The following is a 16317-nucleotide window of genomic DNA, read 5'->3' as shown; positions in this document are numbered from 1 at the left end:
TTCTTTATCTCCTGTGAAGACTGACGCCCGCACTGCCCCTAAAAGAGAGAGTGCCATCTTTTCATGCACACGCTCGCTCGCTTATATTTATCTTGGTAGTTACAACCGTAAGCAAAAAAAAAAAAAAAAAAAAAAAAAAAAAACCTGAAACATAATACTTGCAATTAGTTATTCTTTGCTATCATTTCTTGTATGGCAGGCAGGTCGTCTTGTTTAGCGTGTAGAAGATACATGAGAAGCAACTGGGCATTTTCAAATGAAAATGAATCCAAGTGAGTCCAATTTGGACTGGAAACTATTTGTTCTGTGTGTTCCCGACGTGTGGGCCATTTGTTTGCATTACGCGCGTGATGACAGGCGAGCGAGGGGGCGAGCGAGGGGGGGGGGGGTCGATCGAGGGCGCGCTTCCATTGGACGGTAATTGCGCAGCAGCTGTGGAACAACCGCGACGGCGCCGCTTTCCCGGGCCCGTCGTGCAACACGTCTTTGCAACAATGTGCCGCCCCCTGGTGGCCAAGGTGCGCACAACTGAAGGAGCAGCACAATTTGCATTGAATTAAAGCAAAAAAAAAAACAAAAAAATGCAGAAAAATTTATAAAATACGTTAGTTTGTTGATAAAAACACATTCCAATCATTTTTTTTTGTGGATTTGAGTTAAAGAACAAATGTGTTACCATCGCTTCTATTTGTGCTTTTCTTCGGGAATTTGGCTGTGAGGCTTTTGATGCACATTTACGCAATGTGTGCGTGCGCGCGCGCAGGGCGCACACTCTCGAGAGCCACAAACAGCAACGACCTCCACGAGCAGCCTTAAAAAAAAAAAACGCAAGATCAACACGACATAAGCGCATAAAACATGTTGATAGCCAGCTGCTTGTTTCCTTGTTGTTTTATCTGCTTCATCTTATGAGTATTAAAGTAAAAAAAAAAAAAGTAAATTCTCCCATGAGTACGTTTGGCAAACGCTGACGTTGTCGTCCTTTTCGGTAAGCGCCGCATGTGTTAATTGGGTCAAGTCAAACGCAGGCGACCATCCTGAAAAATGAATAAATAAATACATTGAAAAAACGCAGCCAGCCACGATGTCACGGCAACAAGACGATGACATCATTCAAGTAGGAAATGACAAGCGCCGACATCCGGCACGTGAGAAAGCCGGACCGCACTAAAAAAAAAAAAAAAAGATATCTTTTCTGTTCAACTCTGTCGCTACGCTTTCATTCTACTAATTGGCGGCGTGTCGAAGAACGACAAAGTGTTGCTTTAATGCCGCCGAAGAGTAAAGTGGCGCCCGCTCCGCGTCCGTCAGCGCGTTTGGGATTGAGTCCATGTGACGGCGGCCCTCTTTCATCTCTCGCTTTTCGTCTCCTCTGCTGTCAGCATGCCGCTCATTGGCCACGCCTCCATTAGACTACCACCATGAATAAATCATCTCCATCTTTATGATTATTCACTTTGGCACCGGGCGACACTCATCGATTGGTTGCCAGCCCAAGGAACCCCCCCCCACCCCCACCCCACCCTTCCCCAAACAAAGGAAAATGGATTAAAGAGAAGTGGAACGCCAGAGTATTCAAATCCTTCTCCCCGGATTCCGTATTTATTTATTTCAAATGACTATCATCCAATTTCCCCCCCCCCCCCCCCAAACACGCTCTAGGAAACCATTGTGAAAGAAACATCAACGATGAATAAAAGGTTCTATTGAAGGCTCTTAATGTACTCGTATTGTGTAACAGAAGGCCAGGTTTTGCCACAGCCTCCCCCGGTCCGCTCGCTGTCGGGGTATCGTTGACGGAACATCCTGTCAAAAGTTCGGTCTTCAAAATAAAAGCAGAAAAAAAGTACGACTTTGTTCGGCCCCACGCTGGCTTGTTGCAATCAAACTATTATTTGTTACGCGTGACTGTTATTACACAGCATGCTTTTATTTTGAAGGTCTGACCTTTGACCCGAGATTGCCCGGTGACGTCGAGCAGGCAGGGAGGCTCGCCGTTGCCTTCGCTTTGTATTACGGCGCGCGACTTTGTCGTCTGTTGAACACTTTGTTCACGACTTTCAAAATGTTTTGGATGAAAGCGGATTGAGACTGTCATTTTTTTTTTTTATTTCCCGAGCAGCCGCGTAAAAACCGGGACGAAATTTAGACGCAAAAATCAGTTGGGAAAAAAAAAAAACAGGTTTCACTGTATAAAAGGTTTCATTATTTTTTTTCCTCAAAACGAATCCAGCGAAATACGTGAGTGAGGGAGGAGAACAAACCGAGTGGATGCGGTAAAGAGTACAGCTAGCCTGCTAGCTACGGTTAGCTCGGAAATCCTAGCGTAGCGACAGAAGAGTCCATGAATTAGCCTGCCCGTCGATTTGCACCACACGGGTGTAAATTTCAGCCGGTTTCAGGTCTCGTCTCCCTTTGCGAGTGACACTTGACACATTCAAACGACGGCGCGAGGGGTTTGTTGACGAGCGGTGAACAGCTTCAGCTTTTGCCATGCGCAAGGACGTACGTGCGGCTGAAACGTCCCATATATGCTATCTTTTCCTCCGACGACGTTTCTCATTAAGGCCTGTCTCCTCGCATTTGTCATAGTGGCTGCTCACACGCGTTGGGAGTCGGCAATTTTGGGACGGAAATAGGACACATCTCGGGAATTGTGGCGGCGAGGATACGAGCCGTCGGCGGTTGAAGTTGAAAAGACGTTTTTTTTTTTTTTGTTTTTTTTTTTTTACGAAACGGGTTGTTTGTCCGCCTGCTTTGGATTCGAGGAGTGCTTGGAGTTCTCTTGCTTCGGGTTCTAGTTGTGGTTCCGGTCCTGCTTCGGGTTGAGGTTTTCATTCATGTTTTGGCTGAGTTTGCAGTTGTCGCTCTGCTCTGGGTTCGACTTTGGCTTTGGTTCCGGTTCTGTTTCTGATTATGGTTTTGCAAGGTGCTCCCACAACATTAATCGCGGATCTCTTCTCACGTTCTTGAATACGCTTTGACCGGCTTCGCTTTCAACATTTTATGCTCTTGTTGTCATTCCTCTTTGGCCTTTAAATGCTCTTTTCTTGCGCTAATTGTTAGCAACAACCTTTGCTTGACTCCTTTTGTATGACTTGGCCGTCCAAAATCACAGCAAACGTGCCTGACCTCGCAACGCAACCTTGACATGGCGAGACACACCTTGTCGTAGCGTCTCAATGGTCAAAGAATCAGAAATGTCCAAACAACACAGACGCATAAAAACGCCGCTTCCGATTATCATATAAATGCATTCTGCGGATCAAGGTGTCGGCCTCTTTCCGCCGATCCTCCTCAAGCTGAGTCCTCGCTTGGAAGAGAAGCAATCAAGGTGGAATCATTTTAATATTCATGCGCACGCCCTTAATGATGGCGGCGGGTGGGGGCTTTCGGGACACTTTAATAGAGAGAGAAAAATTGGCCGATTTTTCTTTTCTCGGGGCGTGAATATTTCAATGTCATTATCTTTGTCTTAGGTTGTAATGTGTTCATGTATTTGTAATAAAAACAAAACAAACAAAACAGCGAAAATCTGCTTTTCCGAACCTGATTTTAAAAGCTAATATCGTCTCTCATGAAGAATAATAAACATATTGCCCAACTATTTGTCAACTTGCATTGCTCTTCTCAAAAAAAAAAAAAAAAAAAGACATTTTTGGCTTTTTCACAAATGTTCATAAAAAAAAAATGTCATTCTTCTGCATAAATACCTCCCGAGTGTGTCAATTAGAAGCCACGTTCTTCATTTTTGATTATCTTTGAAAAGTTATCATTTTCATTGCGGGTGTACCTAATTTTTGTTGCTTTTGCTAGCTTGTTGCTAGCTTGTGACATTTAGAAACGGATATTTTTGTGCTTAAAAAAAAAAAACGGGAAAAAAAACTACTTACAGCTGTACCTAATAAAGTGACCGGTGATGCCCATTTGGAGAGAAGCCAGGGAGCAAAAAAGTGACATTTGGAGCCGGCGTGACACTTTGATGGCGTACATTGATTTTATTTGCTTCAAACAGACACGAACCGCCGCCGTAAAATGTACAAGGGCGACATTGTCCACCGCGAAGAACGATTGCGCTTCCTTGGCTCTTTTGGGATTATCATGTGGAGACGGAAAGGTTGCCTTCATGCAGCTCGCGTCCCCTTCCCGTGTGTTCTTTTGCGAGTGTGGGCGTACCTTCGGCGCCGGCTCCGGGTCCGGCGGCCGGCCGGCCCGGTCGGGCCGCTCGGCTTCACAGCCTCTCGATGTCGCGGTACTTCTTGCGCAGCATGGACACCTGGTCCCGGAAGAGCAGCGGGTCCAGCCTCATCTGCGAGTGCAGCAGAGGCATGAAGCCCAGCCAGCGGCTGAAGGCGTTCACGCACGTCTGGCGCTCGGCGAAGTGGTCCGGGTCGGCCCAGCGGGACGCCTTGGAGCCCTGTGGGGTGGACCCCCCCCAAAAAAAACAACAAAAAAAACAACAAAAAAAACACAGGAAGTCCTCAGTCCAAATTCCGTTTCAAGGGCCTGGTTCGCATTCGAGATGTAGCCTTGCTTCCTTCCTGTCTGGTATAATTCTGGTCTGTTACCCAATCAGCTGGTGGGCTTTGCCCTCTTATCCCGCGTTGGTGTCGTTTCGACAAAAGGGCCACACGTGGAAAAAGATGCGCAAACAAACTCATCCACGCCAAACGCCAGAAAGTAATCCGATTCCTCCGGTAGTTCTGACTTGGCTGCTCATTTCGGTCACTCATTCTGCCGAGTCATCGCATCGCGCCCGTGTGGTCAACGCGTCAATCGTCGTGTGACCCTAAAGCGTTTTTTCCGCAATTATTCCAACCGTACTGCACTCCAAGTGCGTGTTTGGGAAAAGGAAATATGGATTGAAACGGGCGATAAGCCCCGATGACATCATGAAGACATCGGCGCTATTGCTACTGTCCACAGGGCTTACGTTGTAAAACCTTGTCGTAATCCCCCCGAGGGTCCCATCAAAAGATATTTTATCTTTTAGGAGTGCCGAGAATAATGTTGGCCATTTCCGCGCATCTTTCGAGAAATCGTATACCAAAAATATGTCTCGTGATTTGGCCACTGTGACCATGCAGCGCGTCGGAAAAGATGAATGACGACGCTACTGGATTTGCAGACAGCTCTCGTCAAACGCGAAGACAGGAAACGCTCGAAATGATTTCCTCTTCTATTATTTTCATGCCGCTCATTTCATCAGCCGGTGGGCTTGTAATCTTATCACAAGTTATGTATCAAATATTCAAATCGTCAAAGCTTCCCGGAGTGACGAATGGGTCTGGGATTGGGCCGCCGCCAAAATGGCCGCCGCAAAGCAAGATGGCCGACTTCTTTCGCAACGTCCCTTACTTGGCTCATCATGGTCTCCTTGTACTGCTTCTTCTGCGTGACCTTGACGGGCGCCCGCTTGGTGACGGCCGAAACCAGGAAGTTCATCAGGATGTCCTCGCAGTTGGCCGTGCGGTCCACCATGCTCAGCAGGCTGCCCGGCACGTAGCTGCTGAACAGGTAGTGGTAGTACCTGAAGGGGGCGCCGGTGCTACTTGTTAGCATTGCCGAGGGGGGAAAAAATGTTTGCCTTTCATCATTTGGCCTACGTTATAGTCGTCAAATTCGTGGCCCGGCCTCGTACCTGTGGTAGAAGGCGGCCCCGGTGAGCACCATGGAGTAGTCGTTGGTCCACTTGGACGTGTAGCCCCAGCAGGCGCGCGGTCCGTCCCAGTAGTGGCTGCGGGCGGGGTAGCCCACGATTCGCTCGGGGAAACTTTGCCACGCGATGAAGGCGAAATCCACCTGGAGGGCAAATGCAACGTCTCCGCATTGATTAAAAGCGTGACCGCGTCCTGCTCGTCTGCCAGTTAGCGGCGCTGGAAACGTCAAATGTCCACGTCGATGGTACTTCCGGGAGGAAGGATGCGGACACTCGCCGCGCACTCATTGGACACTTGCCCGACGAAAACTCCCAGTTGGAGTTTGCCGTCAAACCAAACACGACCGAGACAATTACAATTTGGCCTTGCGCTAGCAGCAACCCATGTAGACAGACAATGTAACAATCCACACAGGCATACATTCTTTATCCTCTGCAACTAACGTCACAGCGGTTTAGTGAGTGACTTAGAGTTGAAATGATTCTTTGTTTGTGTCGATATGACTGTATTATAACAGAAGCTTCAATGACTTAAATCAGAATGCACAGAGTGTTAATTATTTACCTTCTATTCAATTGTACAGTATTACTGAGATCTATTTAATTTATTGAACAAAAACAAATGTTTTTTTGTTAAATAAATGCATACCTCAAGGCACTACTGTATTAGAAGATTTATAATAGCTACTGTAAACTCTCAAAGTATGCTAATTTTTACCAGCCCGTCTATGGTAATTGTTATTATAAGTTAGCATGAAGCTAGTAGCTTCGTTTTTATTTGACAAAATGATGCGGTTTAGTTGAGCATTTTAGTGTTTTGCAGTAAACTTGGACAGGGAGTAACAAAGTGCTGAAAACAAGCACGCTTGACCTCTAATTTGGAGAACCGTGCAAGCGAATGAGAACGGTCGGCTTTAGATGGCCAGTGTGAAAAGCGGGGGGGAAAAAAAAAAAAAAAAAAGAGCTAAAATTGAATCATCTCCTGCCATCTGTGTGCTGAGCGGACAAACGAAGGAAAAGGTTGCGGCTGCCACGCTGCTGATTGAGACGCGTGCGTGCTGTGTAATAATTAATCAGGTGCTGCAGTTTTCAAGATGAAAACCTTTCCCATAATGCCACTTGGCACGTGCGACTTCAGCAGCCAGGCGCGCGCTCGGCGCTCCTCGTCTGTCCGTCTCCATTAGCGACGGGCGTGACGCGGCGGAAGTGCTGAAGCGTGACATTTGGAAAAATGGGAGAGACGCACTCATAAATTGATTCCCGAGCACCGTGCAGCGAGGTGTGCCAAAAGAAATGATCCAGTTTCACCTAATTGCTCTGAAAACCATCCTTTATTCACGGCGAAGAAATGATGGTAAATTCGTCCAATGCCGCCCTCTTCCACTAGATGGCAGTAAGTAGAAAGAAAGGCTTCCTCCGACGATTGATTGAAAGCCGCCAAAAACCCGTTTGCAGTGGCTGATAGATGGCGGCAAAGCACTTTTTTTTCTATTCGACATGACTATGGCCTGATTAAATGAAACTCCTACCCTCACTTCAACTTAGTTCCTTGGCAAAAGATGCCATAAGATGGCTCCAAAGCAATATTTTTTTTTTCAACAAATAACAGAAGGCATGTAGGTTTGAAAAATATATATTTTTGTGGAAAACAACAACAACATCGCTCTCTCTCTTTTTTTTTTTTTTTTTTTTTTTTTTTTAAATCACAATACCGATGTCTAGACTGCATTTGTGACTCATGTGAAAGTTATCCTCATTGACAAACATGTTTTCTTTTGACGAATGCTCCAGTGTAAAAGGTGTGCCTCGGCTCTCTAAATATTTGCAAAGCGCTGAGCTAATAGATGGCGGCAAGGCCGAGCGGCATGCGGAGATTCAATACGGCCGGCGTATTGACTGTAAATCTCTCGCGGCTTTAAAGGCCTCCCATAAAAAGGACTTACGTCACGCTTTACAGACCATAATATGTGCAAGATGAAGGCGAGCGCACATTATAGACCAGGCTCATTTATGCTCCGCGGACACATGAAAATACGTCAGCGCCTTTTCCATTGTGCCGCTGCCAAGGCGCGTGCGGACAAACAAGTCATCGCGCTCATTCACAACGATATGGACGATTTAGAGGCTCCGGTGAAGCTCAAATCCATCAACGATAAGCGCAGGCGTGTGTTCTTTATCCTCTGCGAAGACCAAATGCTATGCGGAGCAGCTCGAACGTTTCATATCTTTGCATGGCATGTACCGCCAGCCCGGTTTGTGGAACAAATGAATGAAATCATGAATTTTGACCGCAAATACTTTCAATTAGGGTCCGACCGATGAATCGGCTAACTGTTGTAATCGTCCGATGTTAGCTATTCTAAAATTGGCAAAAATGGTCATTTCTTTCCTGACGATCGTGACAACAACACATTGCAATATAAGACAAAGATAAAAGCCACTGAAAGCTAGTGGCCCGCGATCATAATGTGCATCAATTTGCCCAGCGCTGTTCAAAAATTTAAAACCGCTACACGGGACACAAAATGTCTCGTGATCCTCCCCTCCATCATACAAGTAATTCGGCGGGACAAAGTCATGACCAGAAAAGTTGCGTTTGAAAATATCAAAGTGTTATTATTCAAATGGGCTTGAATATGAAGCGGCCCGGTCGCGCCTGATTCCACTGCGCTCGGCGCATTTCATCTCCTTTTCGCCCAAATCCGCCGCCTTAAAAGGCCAATCGGGGCGACGGCTTATCCGGCGCATCCGAGATTCTCCCGGCGTCCTTCCTCCTCGTCCTCCCAAAAAAACAAGGCGGCCGGCGGCGCATGAAAGCTTGGCCGGCCGGTCGGGGCTGTTTTGCCGCGCCGCCAAGTGTCATTGTCACGCCGTTAGCGTGGGAAAGGTGAGCATCGACTTGCTCCGATCAATAAAAACTATCTGCCAGTTTAAAGCCGTGTCGCCTCTCTCGGGCTCGGGCACCTTCCATTATGGATGGCGTCCCTTACTCGGTTCTGACCCTTAAAACAGACTCCAAATGAGTTTCCAAGTGACAAAGATGTAGAAGAATTTTTTTTTCTGAGGCTAAAATGCCAAATGCTTTCATTTGCCCAAATGTGTCCGCGGATTTCTGACTGAACACCAAATTCGGTGTTAAAAGAGGCCATATTGTTTTTTTGTTTTTTTAAATTTCGAACAGTTTTAAGAGTGCGACTTTCAAATGAATCCTGGCAATAATAAAAATACATTTAATTCAACCGAATGCAGAGGACTAAAAGTCGATTTCCTGCCGTATGGCGGCTGATGCGGCGTTAATTTGACATCATGAATCTTTGCGCAATTTGCTCCCTTTGCACTTTGTTTGTCCAACTGGCCGCACTTGGGCCTCATTCCCATTCCGAGCAACGTATTTGGAAAGGTCCTTTGGAGGCACAGGCACCCCCAGCACTGAAGTGCCCCCGACCGTCCCCCCCACCCTCCCCCCAAGCTCAGCGGTCAGCGGTCTTGTTCATGGCTAATGAATGGCGTTCATGACTGCGCGTGGACTGACTGCCTCATTTCACCCGCGATCGATAACTCCTGCGCCGCCACCGGCTCGCGCCAAAACAATGAACAACTTTTAAAGTGCATTTTCAACTCGACGAGTCTCGCTAGCGCTTCGCAAACTCGCCCCGCTGCCGCACAAAAGAAACACTGCCTGAGCACAGTTCAGTTGTATTTCACTTTAGTCAAGAACTTTTATTAGGATAACATTTGAAGTAAGTTTAAAAAAAATAGATATTTCTATATGTATTAAAAACAACATTACGCAACATTTTTAAGTGTTTATCCAAAAAAAATGGGAAGATTTGGAAAATATAATTCATCAAATTGATGCAATGTCTTGCATCTCTGTGTATTACTTTGAAAACTATTTATTTCTTACAAATTGTATCTATCAAATATAGAGGTATCGGTACTCGGTATTGGTAATCGGTATTGGTGACTACTCATTCTGTATTGGTATCAGTCTGGAAAGAAGTGAACGTCCCGAATAAAATACGCTTAAAATAAGCAAGCAAATACTTTAGTTGTCATTTCGTTATTTCTACGTTGACTTTTCAAAAAGATCAACAATATTCGCAACACAAAATGGCGATCAAAATACACTTGAAATGATTTTTTTCTTTCCACGTCTGGTCAACGGTGTAATCGGCATGCCAGGCCAGTAGAAGGCGATGATGTCAAGAATCACTTTTTTTCGTTTTTCACAATCCATGAGAATCTCTTGTAAAATAAGAGCACAAGAGTTTGCGACTCACCTCATTGGTGGAGAGAACCGAGTCTTCGTCCAGACTGAGGATGGCGTCGGTGACGATGACGTCGTGCGGGTAAAAACGACTACTCATCGTCTGTACAGAACAGAAAAGCCATTTGGAGTTTTTGTTGTTGTTGTTTTGTCAGGGATTTATTACATTTTTTTTGGGGGGGGGACAAAAAGCCTTCAGGCCAAAGTAAACAAGCAAAGCAAAATGTGTTTATTCCACTGCTGCGTGTTCATCGATCACACGGCCGACTTAATCGTTTTTTTTTTTTGGGGGGTTGTGTGTTTCTTTACGCGAGCCGTCGTCAATTTTGACCTAGCAAAGCACGGAGGGCCCGGATCCATTAGCTGCTGACGATCGTATTGACTTATAATTAAAGTGTGAATTATTTAAGCGCTCGCAAAGACCCGCAGCTGCACGACGTCATCGGGAAAAGAGCCACGCTGGGATTAGAGGTCGAGGCCGGGATTAACACATCATCGTCGAACATTTCGCGAATGATATATACACTCGCCATATTTCACATTTATGGAGATTTTTTCACAGTGCTGACCTTACCTCAACCAACTATAAACGCTTCTACTTAGTCTGCGCTTATTACTCCTTTCTATCCGACTTGGGTTTCCTGCACGGCCTCTTTGCATCAATGGACGGGATAAACCTCAATCGTTGTCGTTATCGAGTGCGCGTGAGTCACGGCGGCAAAATTCAGAATCAACTTCCCAAGGATGAAAGTTTTGGTCGTTGTGTGTGTGTGCGCGGAGCGTGGCGGTGAAATTTGATGACTCGCTATAAAAGGGGCACGTCTAATAAATTAATCATCCCCACAAGGTCAGAGCTTGACCAAAACGTCTTGCGTGTAATAAAGGTCCCCCATTCCTTTCAATTATCATGTAGCCGAGCGACTTCATAGCATTGGATCATATTTCATGTTAGCCCCGTGGCGCTCCGCTCGCATTTGAAATCAATTGGCCGAAGGCAGCCACGATTGCGTCCCTCCCATCATCCGTCGCTGCCCCCGCCCCCCCGGCCGCCCCCCCCCCCGGCCCGGCGTCGATGCCTCCCCGCCTCTGGTCCAAGATGAGATCCCGGCGAGATGTGGGCCGCTTCACTGGTCTCCAGCCTTATCTTTGCCCCGCACTAACCGGCTCGCCATACGCGCCGACCGCTGCGACGCCGACCGCTGCGACGCCGACCGCTGCGACGCCGACCGCTGCGACGCCGAGGGAGTTTTTCCCCCCCCCCTCAACGCCACACCGCGTAGTCGCCGTTAAATCCAAGCGAGAAGCCAAAGATCACGCGCAACTATCTGCGGCCTCATTATCAAGCTATCCACTGTCATCTACGGTATATAAATATGTCCAGATGCATATATGCATACATCTATAGGCAGTCCCATAACGATTGCAAGTACTTTTACTCGATGACTTTTTCTCATTCATGTTCAGTATCGAGAGCTCATTCCCACGTTTTGATGAGATGAGAAAAAACATCACGTGTAATATAGGAGTAACGTCATTATTTGTACTCGGCCGCAGTCCAATCAAAAAGGACAGCGCCGCAATTTTCCGAGATGTGAGCTGCCGTTCGGCTCTTTGTTCTTGCTTTGACTTGAGAGCACAGACCTAAAACAAACAGAATCGCTGCTTGCGTATTCAAAACAACCACAAAGCCGAGCCTTTCGCTCCGTTAGCTTGACGCTAACGCAAATTAGCATCCATGTTACAAATGATGTAGTGTAAGAAAACGGTTCTATTTAATCATGCAATTATTTAGTTTATCATACTTAATCCCCATGAAGCGGAAAGCGAACCGAACAAGATGATGAAAAAAGAAACGCAACTGTGACATTTTTCCACTTCTCTTGGAGGGATTTCCTTTTCACTTTTTTGCCGTTTTGAACATGTTACACTGACCCGATCCTATTTCGCACGACGTGACTTTTTCACCTTTTGTGCTCCCCGCGCGCATCACTTCCTGGCACGGCTAAGGAGGCAGGATGGATGCTTGAGTGGGAGCCGTACGTAAAAGTCAAGCTCGCGGACGTGCCGAGTTGAGCTGTGATTGATGACGCTGAAATATGTCCGCCAGAGCCGCCCCGCACCGCCGCGGCTGATAATATTGATGTGTCGGGCTAAAGCGCTTGCTCGGCATGTTCAACCTGACTCGCTGTGTGATTTAGCGCTCGTACCCGCGGCTCAGGCGGGCAGGCGAGGGTCATGTTGTGCTTACTCAGGCTGGACGGAAAACAGACCAGGCGCTCGATATGGAATTCGCCGGAAATGCGCGACAAGCTGCCACCCTGTCACAGATTTCCTGTTAGGATCACCTTAAATAAGCGCTAACGGATAACTTATTCCATATTCCGTGTCACGCAGAACGCGGTTCTAAACCTGCTAGCCAAACTTGTAGCTGAGCTTAGTCAAACTCAAACTTATTGTCGCCATTTTTTGGGGGAGTTGTTTTCAGCCTTTAAATGATGGAAAAAAGCACTATGTTGTAAAATATAAAAATAAGGAAGTATACAACAACAGTGGCTCTTCACTCGACGGAGCTAATGGTGGTCGCCGCATTACTTCCCTTCAAGACAAAAAAATATGTAGTCATGCTAATACTTATAATCAAATGTTTAAAAAAACATGTGCAGTGGAAAACCACACACTCGATGTTCTTCGGCACACTAGTCGCCGATTTTTTTTTTTCAATATATATATTTTTTGCTTTCATTTCCGTTCCATCAGCTCTGGCTCGTAGCATTTTGACAACTTTTTCATCGCGACGGCGTTCAGGGCTACTAACGCATGCTAGTTCCGTTTCGTGGACGTTGGGATTCTGCCTCGGGAAAATTTCTCCCCGGCTCCAAAAAAAAAGGTTGGAGAAAGTGTGCGACGGATGAATGGCGTCACCTGGCTCTGTCCTTGGATGACGGTGAGAGGCACGCTGGTGGAGGGCCACTTGTTCCTGGGAGGTAAAGGCTTGTCGCTGTTCCATAAAACCACAATCTACAGCATCCCCACCCCCAAAAAAAACAAAAAAAAAAAAAAAAAGAAAAAAGTTAATGTTATTATGCTAGATATGTATCATAAACATATTCAATTATTCATGCACAATGCCATAGTATAATTATACATACTATTACATATTCCAAAGTGTGTGTGCATATACATCATCATGATCATCATTATCATCACGATAAACGACGAGGTATGATAGATAATAACGATCCGCCTCCGATTTTCACTCAACCGCATATTCTGTACACACAAAGTACTTGGAGCGGCGAGCCACCGACCTGCGCACAGAACTTGGACTTGGCCACGGCGATGATGAGCTTGACCACGGGGGACGGCTGCGACTGCAACGGACTCACCGTGTGGATCACGCCGGTGAACTGCGGCGGGGGGCTCTTCCCTAGACACGGATACAGCCATTTACCAATAATTGTAGACATTGCAATTAAAAAAGAATAACACTAATAATAATTTCATTATTTTAAAGACACTTTTTTTTTTTAATGAGATAAATGATCTACATGTGTTTCAATGACACAATCTTAGGGAAAAACAGCAAAATCAAAGCATCAGATATTACAGGATCCTTGATAATGTAAATGTAATGTGTGTGTGTGTGTGTGTGTTGAAGCTGCCATCTGTCTTTCTCACACGCACACACACACACACACACACACACATTTCCTGTTCACATGAGCACACTCGTTAAATCCTCCACTGCACCGGTCAGGTTTTGATGCTCTCCGTTAGCGCCGCAAATTTGCTCCAGTAACCCAAAAGTGTCACGTTTGGAGCGGAACCAAAGACGAGCGGAGCCAAACGTGAAACGAGCGCGCTTGATGAATGAGCCGCGACGTCGGCTGCGATGGCTAAATGGACTCAAGGAATTGATTTTTGTCAGGGTGAGGGGGGGGGGGGGGGGGAACAACCAAAAAAAACAAGGCTTTTCGGCATTCATTGGCCAAAATCACGTCGCCAGCCTCCAGTGTTAACCTTCAAGCTCAGCGTGGCAAAAACAAGCAAATCAAGTTGACGCCACACTAAGTTTCCAGTCGAGTCAAGTCACGACTCTCGTCTGCCGGCACGGCCGCTTTAGAGTGCCTCGTTGTGACAGCCAGCGCCGAGTCAGGTGACACAAGTCACAAATAAAGGGCTCAAATCCCCGCAAGCTAATGTCTATTTCTGGCTGGAGGGGGCGCAAGAGGGCCAGCGTAGCGGCCCGTGGGCACGTGGCGTGCCAGGTGTCGGGCGCGCCTGTTTGGGAATACTTGCATCCTCACGGATAAGTGGAGCTGGAGTGCTCTTTAGTGCTGCTCGATCCATCTCTCTGACACTGAGCGCATCTCAGGTGGCTTCCAGATTTTTACGCGAGCGCCGCCTGCTCTGCCCTTTGCTTTGCTGGTGGCTTGGGGAAAGAGCAGGATAAGGCAGCGTCTTGCTGAGCTCTGCCAATTGGAACGAGTCAAATTAAGCGTTCGGTTACGTCACTTGAGGAAAACAAGCCGTCCAAATTGACTTTTTGGGGGGGTCTCAAAGTAAGAAGAAATCACAACGCCCACTGTGACAAAATTCGATGATCATTTCGCGGATTGTCCGACAGTGTGAAAAAGTAAGTGAAAAAAAAAAAAAAAAAAAAGCTCCGGGGAGCAGTTGTTCTCCTCACCCAGCATGGCGTAGTAAAAGGGGAAGCGGGCGGGGTCGCTGGAGTACTGTGGGAGTGCATAGAGGCCACCGGGCAGCGAGTTCCACATCAGACGGTTTCGGGACACCACGGGGTCCACGCGGTCTCGGATTATCTGGACGATAAACACAAAAAATCGACATGGCACGTCAATATGAAATATTACAATATAATGTTACGACACGATATACACACAAAAGGTGCATCCGTGCACTCCGGGTTGTTTGTTGGGATACAACGTGAGCACCCCCTGCGAAGAGAAGCTGCTGCTTGTGTCACAAAGCTCACGAGATAATTGAAGCCCTTCAACTGGGGAGGGCGGGAGGGAGGGGGGGGGGGGGGGGGGAGCAGCACGCGCTCCCAACATGAGGAATCCATTAGCTGTTTAGCCCGTCGTGTCCGTCGGCCATGTTTGCCAAGGTCAGCCGCGTTGGCGGCGTGATGGCAGCCGACTCTTTGGGGGATTCCGAGAACCTGACATGGCGAGGCCAGGCCGACAAAAAAAAAAAAAAAAACATTTTCCACATCTTCTGCGAGCTTGCGCAAACTCAGTCAAAACACAAACACGACGACAGGCTAATCATTGATAAAGCGATGTATGGTTTTTGTCAACTTGTCGGTTGAGGAAAAAAAAAACAACAACCTTTTCAAAGCCTTCCCTTTTTATTATGTCGCTCGAGTCACTCCATGACGAGCAAATGATGACGGCGACGTGGTCACAGCAGCAAAATCGAGTTCTATTTCCACTCAGTCAATCTAAATTCATCAGCATGGACGTCATGTCATTTGATGCACAAATCGACAGACAATATCTCTGAACAAAACAAAATTGGCACTTTTATAGGTCAACCTTCAATTTTCATATACACACACACATATATATATATATATATATATATATATATATATATGTATATATATATTTTTTTTTTTCATTTTTGACATTTATTATTCATTATTTTTTCGCACACACAGCGTGCCGTTCATTCTCGTTGCTTTCTGTTTAGTTGGACAGCCAAAGTCAAAGCGCCAGCGTGTTGCTCCCCCGCCGGCCTTTTGTCACCCCAAGCAATCACGCGTGCGAGCCAATCAGTAACGTGGCTTATTATGGTCTGTTAGCTCCACGAGGCTCGGACCAACACAGCCGGAAAGCCGACAAGAAGAACTGCAGTTGTTCTACTTTTGCCTGTGGAGGTTGTTAAGCTTCCTTGTCTGGAGAACGTCCACCCACACGAAAACCTTGACTCCTGCCTCTCTCGCTCGCTCGCTCTCTCTCTCGCGCTTTCTTTCCCACTCTGGCTCTGGATGGAGTCGCAGAGGCCCGCCGGCGAAGGCAACGCTGCCTCACACTTTCTAGGACCTTTTGTTCACTTGTGCAAGTGCTCCACTTAAAGGTGGAAAGGGACTAAAAACGTTTTTGGGCTGATCTATTCGACGAGATGTTTGGCAAAATTTCATTTCAAGAATTGTAGCAAACGGCTGCAATCAGTAGTACTACAAAATAATTTAATTTAATGACCTGTAAGATTTTTGAAGTTGTTTTTTTTTTTCACAGTGCAGCTCATGTCATTTTTCATGTTCTTTTAAAGGGAGGAAACAACGGCGCAATAAGCACGAGCGCATTTTCCTCCGAAATCGTCTTGTGGTACGGAGCCGAATTGTTATGGATTCTAACGAGAG

At 46.6% G+C, this 16317-nt stretch overlaps 1 protein-coding gene across 2 annotated transcripts in view; it reads right to left on the bottom strand.

Annotated features, from left to right (window-relative positions):
* Positions 1-1652: 1652 nt before the first annotated feature.
* The window catches only part of LOC147128315 (exostosin-1), a 55738-nt gene continuing 41073 nt past the window's right edge, over positions 1653-16317 (bottom strand). Inside the window, exons 6-12 of one of the 2 annotated variants that reach the window (XM_086019071.1) lie at positions 14620-14752; positions 13238-13356; positions 12852-12947; positions 9943-10032; positions 5642-5802; positions 5359-5548; positions 1653-4417 (exon numbers count right to left, since the gene is read on the bottom strand). In XM_086019071.1, coding sequence (XP_085875197.1) covers positions 4232-4417; positions 5359-5548; positions 5642-5802; positions 9943-10032; positions 12852-12947; positions 13238-13356; positions 14620-14752 — 975 coding nt within the window. In that variant the 3' untranslated portion in view covers positions 1653-4231. The remainder of the gene's footprint in view (positions 4418-5358; positions 5549-5641; positions 5803-9942; positions 10033-12851; positions 12948-13237; positions 13357-14619; positions 14753-16317) is intronic. The other variant, XM_086019072.1, reaches the window with a different exon arrangement.

The sequence above is a fragment of the Filicampus tigris genome, chromosome 20, assembly GCF_054856515.1.
Source record: "Filicampus tigris isolate MCC_2025a chromosome 20, RoL_Ftig_1.0, whole genome shotgun sequence".
NCBI lineage: Eukaryota > Metazoa > Chordata > Actinopteri > Syngnathiformes > Syngnathidae > Filicampus > Filicampus tigris.
This window is presented reverse-complemented; position numbering and strand designations above follow the sequence as displayed.